Source organism: Heliconius melpomene, chromosome 15 (assembly GCF_056956725.1).
Source record: "Heliconius melpomene rosina isolate 202511_hmr_F chromosome 15, ASM5695672v1, whole genome shotgun sequence".
NCBI lineage: Eukaryota > Metazoa > Arthropoda > Insecta > Lepidoptera > Nymphalidae > Heliconius > Heliconius melpomene.
Window position 1 is genome coordinate 4,587,836 of NC_140403.1, and position 13,365 is coordinate 4,601,200.

Below are 13,365 nucleotides of genomic sequence, written 5' to 3' on the forward strand. Positions count from 1 at the left end.
AATTTAAAAAGTAACAATATCAACAGTAACTACAATAAGTAAGGATAGAATATTTTTACTTCAGTTTTTTTTATCAGCTTTACGCTGTATGCCGCACGCAGGAAGATAAACAGAGGGAAACTAGTGGTTAATACACTCCGTTCCTCTACCTTCCGCCAATTCTGGAGACATTCTGTGTTGAGTGGCCGAACTCAACGCCGCTCTCTACCTTGACACCTGAGCGAAGAAACGAAAATGTGAATGTAAATAAATATTTTATTTCCTCGAGCGGGAATCGAATCCACAACAATATATTTATATGTAATAATAACCTAAAAAAACAGGTAAAATAATTCATAAAAAAGCGTTTTTAAAATATAAACAAAATCATCGATGCACAAAAAAAAGTTATATAATTTCGAAAGTTGTATCACATCGCGAAACTCGCATACACTTTTCATAGAGTTAAATTACGTAGGGTAGTTGTGAAGGCATATAAACGTTGCAACGGGCAACTGGGTCGACTGCCGCTCTCGACACGTACAGTCGACCACACGAAGAGACTTTCATTATTTCTTATGGCATTGAGAATAAGGGCCATAATTCTACAAGCAATTTGCAAGTGTTGAGGACTGTACGTCGTTCGTACACATAGGTGAATTCGGAAAGAGACAGAAACGTGAAAATTGCGAAGTCGAATAACTGTCAGCAAAGAAGAAATGGATGCTGCTAAAATAATTCCTAGAGTTATATAATAATATATTTTTTAAAGGAGATGAGGAAATGAGAATGATTGTGCTTGTTTTTTCTGCATTCTTAGCTATGAAGTAGAAATTTCATTGTAAATATATTGAAATCGGAATTTAAAATATATATTAATTATCTTAAAAAATAACGAGGCTAGTCACACCGCAGCGCCACAAGCTGAACGACGAACGACTGTTAACACGACACAGATTGTGGGTTAGATTCCCACTCGAGTAAATGAAATATATTTTAATATTTTCATTTCTGCAACTCAATACCAACTCGCAATGCCCTTAAAATTCGACGGAAAGAAGCAATTTGGGGGGAACAGTCTCTACCGTTAAGACACTTCCTAATGGGAATAGTGTATTAACACTAGGTTACCACGCTCCTTCTGCCTACCCTGTTAAGTGCGGGATAGAGCGTGAAGCAACGAAATTAACAAATGATAATATTATAAATTTTTCATTAAAAAATTACCATTTAAAATTTAATTACTAGCTTTGTCTAAAATATCAACAAAACAATAACAATTAAAGTAAAAAACTTTCCCACAGAAATCTATGTTATTGCAGTCAACTTTTGAAGAGATGGTATTCTGTTTAATACAATGATTGTAGTTTCAGTAAGTACATGTTCTTATTATACATAGTTCTCAGTTCGCCTACAAACTTCCGTTCTCCATTTCAATATTCTGAACGGGAATGCCTAAGAATAATGCACGAAGTTAGTACAAATGAGCAGGTTTTTTTTTAGTCACGGAACCAGTCCTGGCGTAGTGGTAAGTATGACTGTATACGTAGTTTGTGGGTTCGAACCCCACTCGACGAAATTAAATATATGTTAAGGTGTCGAGGCAAAACGCGTCGTAGAGTTTTGCCATTCAACAGGCAATGCCTCAGGAATTCGGCAGGAAAATTAGAAATGGAGTTTCTTAACACTAGGTTCCCTTTGCCTTCGCTGCTAAGTGAAAATACATCGTGAAAAAATAAAGAAATAAATTTTAAATTAGCTCCACGCTGTATCTCGCACACAGCAGGATAGGCAGAGGAAACCTAATCACAGTCACAGCCTTGTGCCCTGTGCCACGAGGCCTCAGAAAAAAAACAAAAAATGATTTTTTTTCACATTAACACTATGCTAGCAAGTATTTAAGCGGTAGTATCTTATTAAAAAGAGCAACGGAACATAGAGAGCCGTATAGGTCATTAGAACTCACTCATAAAGTCGTTAGCGTTGCATTTGGACGTAAGAACTAAAGTTTTCAGTTTTCACCATTTTAGTGCAGTGGAATATTTATGCTCGGAACGACAATACGGTTCACGATTTCATAAAATTTGAAAGTTTATATGATATTTTAGATAAAAATACATTGTTATACTTTAAGTATTTTATAAAGAACTTATGAGTCACAAGTGTGTCATTGTAGAATGCGACTGGTTGTGGATTCGATCCCCGCTCGAAGAAATTAAATATTTTATATTTTCATTTCTTCTCTCCAGTGTCGAAGCAAAAGCACAGCGTCGAGTTCAGTCACTCAACACCCAATGCCTCCATAATGCGGCGGAAAATAGAGAACGGAGTATTTTAACACTAGGCTCCCTCTTCCTATCCTATGTAAACTATGCTAACTATATGATACTGCGTAAAGCTGATTTTAAACACGTAAACCTATCACCGCTATGTAGGTATGATGATGATATGAACAACAAATCCAAATCGAAATAATCAATTGCTACCCAAATTGACACCACCTATATATATCTCGTTAAATCGTTTTATTTACTATTAGAATATTAGATAATATATCCTACTGAGGGAGAAGTCTGAATGCTGAATGGACATAGATATTAATTGATTATAGCATTGTCTCCCACTTATAACGAAATAAGATTTAAAAATACAATTTAAAGTTGCAAATTGGAAACACAAGTATGTCATTTCATTGTTTCATTCAAACGTATCGGGTTCTATATAGGATTGTGCCTGCACATACTCGTATATTACATTACTCTACCGATAAATTTTACTGGAAAAAATCAATCATTTTATACAATATTTCTCTTATATATAAAAAAGTAAACATTAACATTTCTCAATATAAATCGAATAAACAAAGCCCAAACGAATCCAAATGAAATCACAATTAAAACTGAATTGTTGAAACTTCTGAAGTGGAAAATTAATCAAATGTACGATTTTTATTTGAACTGATATCGTTCTCTGTACAAATGTTGATGTAGGACTAAGAAACCGACGACGGAGAGCGGTAATTGAATAATTAATTATATTATCTTCCATTATATTGGGTTATTACCTAATTACATCATATATTCATTTTACATTAGTAAATACATTTTTATTGTAATCTCTGAAATTACCTTTTTTAGGGTTCCGTACCTTTTAAGGAAAAAAGGGACCCTTATAAGATCATTTGTTTGATCAGTTGTCTGTCTGTCCGTCTGTCTTTTATCTCAGAAACGCTTGGATATATTGAATTGAAATTTAAACCATATAATCAGATCTACGACCCCATGATTTCCTAATAAAATCATATTTCTATATTTAGGTACTTAAAAATATGATATGCCCGTTTATATCGACCTAGAATTATGAAATTTCGTTGCCTCTATCTACGGTAGTACTGGTTTAGGAAAAAAACAGAAAACTATACATTTATGGTTGAATCCAAAAAAAAACCTTAAATAGGGGCAAAATTTGGTATTACACCTGCAAGTTTAAGTGAGGTATCAGATGAAAGGACTCTGGCTAAGCTAAGCCTGAATTTCAGAAAAATCTCGAGGCCTCCAATTTTCGTACGGAACCATCGGTGGGCGAGCCCCACTCGCGCTTGTACGGTTTTTAAATGATAATGCTAATTGAACACGATACAATACGTAATTCAGTGAAAAACTTAAATTATCTGAATTGATTTCGATAAAGTTATTTGTTATAAACAAACAACTAGTGTTTAGTGATAGATCAACGATAAACAATCTAACATTCTACTAATCTTGTTTACACATCACTAAAATTAAATAATATACGAGTATTTGTCTGGCACTCGCCGTAGCCGTACCTAAGTCCGTCCGCGTCACTTACCCCCTATAAAATGAACGAGGCGGCCGTCTTCAACCCTTTTGACCTTTTTTGATGTTCGCTGACAGCGGACGGGCGATCGCGAAAGAACACTGATTAAATTTTTGTACTGACTTTTTTTGAACTGACTTTTTTATATTCTCGTTACAATTACAGATTGAAATGCCACCTTTAATCAGAAATATTTTTCGTTACATTTCTAATGAAGCCGTAATTTTGTTTGTGTTCAATTTCATTTCACTCAGCTTTAATTAAAAACTGTAACTAAATTAATCGAGGGCGTCATGGCGGAGGGGCATAAACGTGTTCCTGTAAACGCGAGGGTTGTAGGTTCGATCCTTTTTGAAGAAATAAATTATTTAATATTTTTATTTCGTCGCTCTGGTAACAAGGCAAGGCGAGGCGTTGAATTCCACCAAGCAACACGCAATGCCTCGAGATTTGGGCAGAAAGTGGGAACTTCTTAACACTAGGTTCCCTCTATCTTTCCTGCTATATACGGGATACAGGGGTAAAGCTAAAAAAAGTATCAAATAAGCTCGTACTCTGGTGGAAAGTGGAGAGCCGGGTGCCTAGACACTAGATTCTTCTTGCCTTTTTATACTATTTATCTTTTTTAAACACTATATACGTTCAAAAAAATATATAACAGGTACAGATAAATAGAACTAATATAATAATAAATTAAAACCGACAACAGTAAAAAAAATAACAACTGCTATAAAATAGAAATTTGTAGGTATTTACAATATATATAAAATTAAAAGGATATTCTAAATTAACGTTATACGCAATCGACCGAGACTAAAGCCCCTTAGTATCTAGATGGGCTCGTACAATGGGCCTCCTGGAAGTAATTCATTTATCTTCCTTATTCGCTTGTTTTGCTCCAGTTACTTTTTCACTAACGCTATCAATAAATCACACACCTTACTTCCTTAGAGTTATTTCTATTACCCATTAGGCCTTTACCATTATTCTACATAGATTACTTTTAAATTAAATTGATTTGGGAAAATATAAATAAAAAATCAGCTTCAAGCTTACAGCAGGGTAGGCAGAGGGAACGTAGTGTTAAGACACGTCGTTCCCCATTTTTTGCCGAATTCTGGAGGCATTGCGTGTTGAGTGGCAGAACTCAACGCCGCGCTTTGCCTCGACACCAGAGCAAAGAAATGGAAATATAAACGTAAATATTTATTTTACTTCCTCGGGCAGGGATTGAACCCACAACCGTCGCGTCTTTTACCGTTGCGTCACGACGGCCTTATCTAAAAAAAATCTAATAAAATAAAATATTTTTTTTACATAAATCCTCCTATTATAACGTATAATATATTTCGACATTTCATAATTAATCAACGGGTGAGTTATAAATTTTACATCATAAATATTTCCTTAGAATATAAATAAACAAACTTTAACAGTATTAACTTTAAAAAAAACCATTTTAATTACAATTACAAATAGATACACAAAGGTCCTATTCAAATAACAACATACCATTGAAATTCGGGTCTGTTCGGTATAACTAAGCATTGATTGAAAAGTTTTTGTTTCTAGCATGCGTACATCGGGAAATCGATAACATCGCTTATTCAAATGCATCCATCAATGTGTTTCTTGTATAGCTAATTATGCACGAGCTATCGAATGTATTGAAATATTACTACGGGTATGATAAAATTCATTTTTATAGAGATAGAGAGTAGCAATAGGAACATACTCGTAGTGTTAAGACACTCCGTTCTCCAGTTTCCGCCGAATTGTGAAGATAGGGCTGGTAGGTAATTGGCGGAACACAACGCCGTTTCGCCTCGGTTCCAGAGCAAGGGAAGAAAAATAGATAAATGTAAGATCGTGGTCAATGTATTATATGATTATTTTATTTTTTTTTATTAATATCATATTTGATCAGAATAAAATTTTTAATTATTATTTTATTAAATTTATAAATTAATTAATTGAAATTTACTTGAAACATCTAAAATGTCTATACAATTTTTATATTTTAAAGTTTTCAAAGAGAAATACTGGACAATACACTAAATGAGAAAATATTTGAAGTTTTCATTATTTTCAAAAATTACCTACTTCAGCATCAGCAATTTCGAAATATTTCCAATTGAGATCTTTAGAATTCAGTGAATTTCGTGCAATATAAAGAAACATGATAGAAGAGACATGATATATATTTTTTAAGTTTATATTTGTTGTTTTTTTAATTGGAAAACTTACTTTTCATCCATATTTTACTTGCAGATTTTGATGTTTTTAAAACACTACACCTATATTTTATTTTTATTTATTCATCAAACACAAAAACTCTCACTCACTACACATTATTTTTATTTATTTTTTCTTCCCTTGATGCCACATAAGGTATTTAACAAATCACTCTTTAATAGTAAAACGGCACACCCAACTCTTATCTTGTTACAATTCAACTGATAACATAGACGCTTGTAGATAAAAAATAATGTTAGTGTCACGTGGACTTCAATATTTACAGGTTCCAAGTAGGCATAAAGATTATTTTGAAAAAATTTTAATACCAATAAAATATTTAAAATTATAATAAACTATTATTTTTTAGCTTCACACATTATTCGTAGCGGAATAGCCAGAGAGAACGGAGTACCAAGCGATACGGTCTCTATATACTTCTTTCACCGTGATAATATCATCAACCTCTTCATACATATCTTCTGGTAGGTCCTCATACTTTTAAGGTGACCTTCCTCCAGTATCATCAATACCGTGTTCTCGATGGTGAACCGAGATCTCCTTCTGTCGAAACCACCTGGACACGTTCTTCTTCATTCTTCCTGTGACATCCTGGCCAATCCTGCCATTCTGTGTATTTATCTCCTCATTCCGGATTCGGTCATCTTAGCTGACTCCACATATTCTACCAAGATCATATCTCCACATCATTCATCGTGTTTTCATTCTACTTCTGTAATATCTACGTATCGCTGCCGTATAGCAGCATCAGTACCAGTTCTACATTGTGTAAAGTGTACGACGGCCACTGTGCAGCTATGCTGACATATTGATTCAAATTCAAATTAAAATTCAAAATATTCTTTGTTCAAATAGACTGTAATAAGCACTTTTGAATCGTCGAATGAACAATCAAGTATAAGCAAAAAGCTACCACCGGTTGTGAAGCCAGTTCTGCTAAGAAGTCTGATGTTTAAAAACCATAGATTCATAGTAGGTAAGCTCGATCTTTGCTCGGCAGTCATCCAGTCATCAATCAAACGTTATCAATTCCACTCACGAAATATTAGCCAATTACAATACCCGCCCTTCGCCCGGCGTCACGTCACGTCGCTACAGTAAACCCTTTTATCTTTGCCATTAGTAGTCGTCATCTACTGTTTTGGCGTCATTTGTGAGAAAAATAAATTTCGCTCATGAATGTAGATCAAACTGACCTGATCATGTTGACCTTCGAAAACACAGCATCAAAGATACTGGAGGAGGGTTACGTAAAAAATTAAAAACACCCCGAGGGCATGTACAAAGAAGTTCATGACAGTGGACGAGGCGAAAGAAGTATGTGGAGACCATAGCATTTGGCGCTTCGTTTTCTCTGACTACCCCGCTAGGGGTACATCTTAAAGCTAAGTAAGTAAGTAATCTTGTTAGTGCAATCACGTATCCTTCACCGAGGGTAAACTTTGATTTGTTTGTTTCATTTTCATAGTAACTCAGTATGTGTGCGAGTGTGTTTACGTCTGACGTGTCGGTACTCACCAGTCATGTGGAGGCTGGTTCCGACGTCGCGCTTGCACACAGCAAGGCGGCTCCTGTGGCTCGCAGGGCAGCTGCAGCGCGGGCGGCGGCGGCGGCGGTGGCGTGCAGGCCAGCCGCCGCACGTAGTCCACGTAGCGCGCCGGCGGCGGCGAGGCGGGCCCGCAGCACGCACGGTGAGCGGGCGCGGGCGGCCGGCACGCCAGCGCGCAGTAGCCGGGCGGCGGCGCGCGCGCGGGCTGTGGAGGCGCGGGCGCTGGCGGGCGCGGCACGTAGCGCTCCACGGGCACGTGCGCCGCGGGCGGTACGTAGCGCGGCCGCCGCGCGCGCTCCGCCTCGCGCCGCCTCGGCGAGGCCGAGAAGCGGTCCGGCAGCGGCGCGGGCGGCGGCGGGCTGAGCCGCTCCGGCGGCGCCACGCTGAACGCGCCCACCGCCGGGAAGCGCTCGCACGGGGAGCGCGCGTACTCCTCGCCCATGGTCAGCCGGCGCCGCCGCCGCCCGCGCTCACATGCCCCTCACGCAGGCCCGTCCGCATTCACACCGGGGGCGCCATGGCGATCGATAGCGGCGCCGCGGAGCGCCTCAGCGAGTCGCCGTCGCCGAGGACAGGGCGCGACGCATCTTCCGTTGCCCGTTACAAGGTTGGGGCGCCTTCGTTTAAACTCTTACACTGGGGCGAGGCGAAACTGCGTCCTCGAGCAAGATGGCCGCTCTCGTCATGTCCGCGTGCGGCGCGCCTGCGCTAATATCACTTTCCGATGTTTATTTTCACTCGACTGGCATCCGTTTTAATGTTTTAACACACAACGTTTCGTTTAGCAGAATCCGTTTCACAAAGGAGCAAATGATCAATCAAGTTATCGCGTCACAGACCTAGAGGTCGTCAGAGGAGGTGTCACCGCGAGGACGAGGGACATGCGTCGCGCGGCGCTCTGTGCCGAGCGACGGCGGGCGGGCGGCAGTGCGCGTGTGCGGGGCGCGCGGCGACGTCAGGCCGGTGCGCGTATCGACGTCGCGGCCGCGGCCCGCTGCTACCTTCAGACCTTACGGACAAAAATACTGAATTCCCAATAAGCCTCCGACGGACACATGTAATCCTATTTAATTGAACACCTACAAATTCGACTTTTTAACTCATTAGTAGATAGAAATTGAACTACTAAGTACAATAAATGCTACGGACGAAATTATATTACATTTTTAGGGTTCCGTATCTCAAAAGGCAAAAAAGGAAGCTATCTATAGATATAGCATCGCTTGGTTGTTTATCGTCCATCTGTCAAGACCATTTACCTCGTGAATTGAAATTTATAACAAATATTCAGATTTATAGTCCCTTGAAGTACAGAAAAAATGAAACTCAAGTTACCGCAATCAAAAGATGCATCTAGCATTTATAGATATTGATTTTGCTGCATTTTACATCCACGTAATCAAAACTGATAGGGCACTTACCGTGCCTAGAGTTATGAAATTTTGGCACAAAGGGAGAAATTACAAAACAACTAAAGAAAAGTCAGTCAGTCACTCAGTATCACTAGTTCATTTCATTCAAACCTAAGTTTGTCAACTTTTATGAGTTCTACAGTGTACTTTCCATTGACCATCCTAAAATTAGTACGGAAGTCTCGGTGGCCGAGCCCGACCCGCACTTAACCGTTTTTTTTTTAAATTAATATTCGGTTCGATTCTCACTCAAGAAAATTAAAAATTTAATGTTTTTATTTCTTCGCTTTGGTTTCACTTAAAACGCCATGCCTCCAGGATTCGGCGGAAAGTGAGGAGCGGAGTATCTTAACACTAGACTCCTTATGACATGAGGGGCACAGCGTGCGTACCTTACAAAAGAATAATTAAACTAACAACACTAATATTTAAGATTACTTATTTAATAAAAAATATACCATTTATATTTGAAAATTAAATCAATAATCCCTTAAATAATCTTCAAAATACGAAAATACCTAATACTTATTAAGCACCGAACTTCTTGATAAAAATGTAAGTATCGACATAAACTTATATTGGGATCTGCCAGTACTAAACTAAATAGGCACTCGTCGTTTCACTTAAACATTAATATCAATTGACTAAAACTAACTTTTTCTGAAGTAATACGAGAAAAAAGTAATAGGCAAAGGTTTTTTTGTTAATATTTCAGGAATTTTCATTTAATATTAGTTAGGTACGTCGATAAGTGTGGAAATAGAAAACAATCTTATCTACAGGTAACACTGATTTAATTCGAAGTATATTTCAATTTCATATAAATTAAAGAACAAACGCTTCTAAACTCTTGCCTATTATCCCAACCAATCTTGCCTTGACTCCAGAGCGAAGAATATGTAATTCTCTGCGTAATTAAAACCTATAGAGTATTTCCCGTGGGCCTACAATTATGGTATTTGGCACGAAGTGAAAACTTACAATACAAATAAAGGAAAAACCCATGCATATGCCCACAAACTTAAGTTTGTCAACTTTTATAAGTTGTACTTCCCGTTGACCTACAATCCTGAAATTGGTACGGAAACCTCGGTGGACGAGCCCGACTCGTACTTAACCGGTTTTTTGCCTATAACGGATATCTACCATGAACTTGCACGCCAGAATTTAGTCACCAATTTCGATATTTGTATCTTGTCTTCTTAATATTAAAATTAAAATTTTAAAGTTTACAGTTCGTAAATAAAATCCCTCATCTATTATACTAAGTTAATTGATTTTTTAACAAGGAATATAAACTATTTATATAAGTAAAACAGATAAACGTCATAAGCAGTTAAAATATCATATTAACTTTAAAAAAATAATAGGAAAATAAACCTTAACACCTCCTTACCCTCAATTCGGATACAAAAGCGAGTTAAATCTGATATTATGGACCTCCCGGTCTATAACAGGATGCGCTGCAAGTAATGCAACAGGATATAGTAAGAAGAAAATAGCATCTTATAAATATTGCCAACCTACACCATACTTGGATGGAATAGATAAAATATATGTATGGCCTTTAAATATTTATAAACATACATACAAGTAGACTCTATATTTCTCTGCAATTTGTAATTTAATTTGGGATTAGTGATGGCGCAGGGGCACAAGCGTAAACGCGACAAATTGTGGGTTCGATTCCCACTCGAGGCACTCTGGTGTCGAGACAAAGCGTGAAGTTGAGTTCCTCCACTCAACACGCAATGCTCTATGATTCAGGTGAAAATGGGAAGTGCAATGTCTTTTGTCTAGGTTCCCAGGTTCCCCAGTTAGTATGTATAACTAATTAGGAGATAACATCAAATGCACATAACAAATTGTAAAACTAATTAATTGGTCGGTCAGAGAGTTCTTAATAGATATATTTTTTGTGATTACAAGACAAAGCACAGAATTGAGTTATACCACTCAACACGCAATGCCTCCAGAATTCCGGAAAATGGAGAACGGAATATCTTAACACTAGGCTCTATCTAGCTACCCTGCTCTATGCGGGATACAGCGTGAAGCTGAAAAAAGATATTAACACGCATTCACTAATAGAAATATAGTTTATACTATACACAAGATGGCACTATACCATGTTCGCTCACTTAACTCATCAGACCGACAGAAATAACAACAACGTCTACGTGTACACAAGTATCTGTCTCGTACAGAAATTGGAATTGTTTCTTAGCTGCTGTGACAAATACATATAATAATAATAATATAATATATGAACTATACTTTCTCTATATATAATTTAAAAGAGATCATTATTTTCTTATCCAGCTCAGTTGTCAGTTACCAGTCCTGGCGCTTGAGCACAAGGGTAAATGAGACAGGTTGTGAGTTCGATTTCCACTCGAGAATATCAAATATTAAATATTTTCATTTCTTCGTTCTGGAGTCGAGAATTTTGGTAGAATGTGGGGGGCTGAGTATCTTGACACGGGGTATGCATAGGTAGCCTCCCTGTGCCTACAATATGATAAACTTACAAGTTAATATTTTTTATAAACATAGAAAATGTATTAAGCAATATTTTATATTCAAAAGTCTACAACGGTATTTCAGAAATATTTAAGTCTCAATACATTTTCTTTTACATCTATTTCTTTTATAAGAACATGATAATATTTATTGTATCAAATATTATAACGAGGACTCACATGGCAAGCATATAACTAGAGACCCAGCTGTAATGATACATTTTTGGTAGAGAATCAATGCGAAATGGAACATCCCCGGGGGCTTGTAAAACCCTAACAGGGTTTGGTTCAATCACGCACGCTCGCTGTACCCATTATTATACTAACATTTACCCCAATTGAAAGGGGGAGCCCCATTTACAAAATTTGCTACAAACTTCTCGTCTACAAAGAACATTCGTCGATTAGCATAAGCTTAATGATACAAACTAAAAGCTTTTTTTAACAGTTTCTAACGATATTGCAAACGTGTCTGCCATTACAATAATTTTTAAATTAAATTAAATTAAATTAATTCATTTACACGCTGTACCCCGTGCACAGCAGTGTAGACAGAGGGTAACCTAGTTTTAAGACATTCTGTTCCTCATTTTCCGCAGAATTCTGGAGACATTGCGTGTTGAGTGGCGGATTTCAAGCAGGAGGCTTCGACTGGCTTCAACGTCCTCGTAAAGTTTGTAATATTTTCAATAAAGAATCAATAATTTCACTTCCACGCTCTGCGCTCTGGTAACGAAGTAAAGCACGGCGCTAAGTTCCGACCTTCAATACGCATGGCCTATAGAATTGGACGGAAAGTAGAGAACGGAAGTGCCTTAATGGGATCAAAGTGTCGTAGTACTATATTTCCAGATTTACTCTGCCTATTCTGCTATTTGTGATACAGCAAGAATATAAAAAAAATATAATTAAATTAGTATTTTACTGCAATAATAGTCGTTATTATGATCCAAATAATAAAAAACCTTTCGCGTGTCCTATAAAAAACTAATTCTCCATGAAGTTGTCTAACAGTGAATCAGCCCGAGTGGCAGCGGGGCGCGACAATCAAATAAGAGTTAATGAACGTAACACGTGAACCAGTTACCCTCGTCCCGGTAGCAATTTTTATTAGATTAGAACTTACTTTTTCTTTTTTTTTAAATTTTTGTTTTTTTGTATTTTTTTAATTTATTGATTAATTAATTGATAATTTTTTTTAACTTTTGAAAGCTGGTGCTTCCCGTTTGGTACATTTTTATTTGGTCTGGTTCTAACCACCAGTTCTTGCTTCTGCTGTCCATGAGAAAATCATCAAATGGACTATTAACTCAACTAAAACAATCAATAAAAATAATAAAAACTTAATAATTTACCTATGTATCTAAATTAAGCAAATTGTTTAATCATATACATGTTTTTTAAAGAAAATTATTACCCACCATGCAAAATAATATGAAAATATACGTGAGTATTTTCGAGACCATTACCCAATTAGGCGTAGCGGGGTACAGCCAAACGAACGCAGACACCTGTCATCTAATCCCATTATGTTCCCTCTATTGGCGGCGCACGATCCAAAATGTCGACTTATGTAAAATATCGAAATACATTTTAATATTTCACATTTTATTCTAATAATTGCTACATAATAACAATTTTACGAGATTATTTTTGGTCAAATATCACATTGGAAAGAACTTTATTATTTATACTAGAAACCTACTCGCGACTTCGTCCGCTTGAATTACACAATTATTTATTTATCTGAATTACTTTCGTGTTTTAAAAAACATTATTAAAACTTAACTTAACTTTTAACTTTTAAATT

At 37.0% G+C, this 13,365-nt stretch overlaps 1 protein-coding gene across 3 annotated transcripts in view; it reads right to left on the minus strand.

Moving 5' to 3' along the window:
- Positions 1-8,091, minus strand: part of rho-5 (rhomboid-5) — a 101,162-nt gene extending 93,071 nt beyond the window's left edge. For 2 of the 3 annotated variants that reach the window (XM_085198054.1, XM_085198053.1), the window contains exon 1: positions 7,591-8,091. In XM_085198054.1, the coding sequence (XP_085054180.1) occupies positions 7,591-8,063 (473 nt within the window). In that variant the 5' untranslated portion in view covers positions 8,064-8,091. Of the gene's footprint in view, positions 1-6,063; positions 6,266-7,590 lie in introns of those variants that run through there. The other variant, XM_085198055.1, reaches the window with a different exon arrangement.
- Between the last annotated feature and the right edge of the window lie 5,274 nt (positions 8,092-13,365).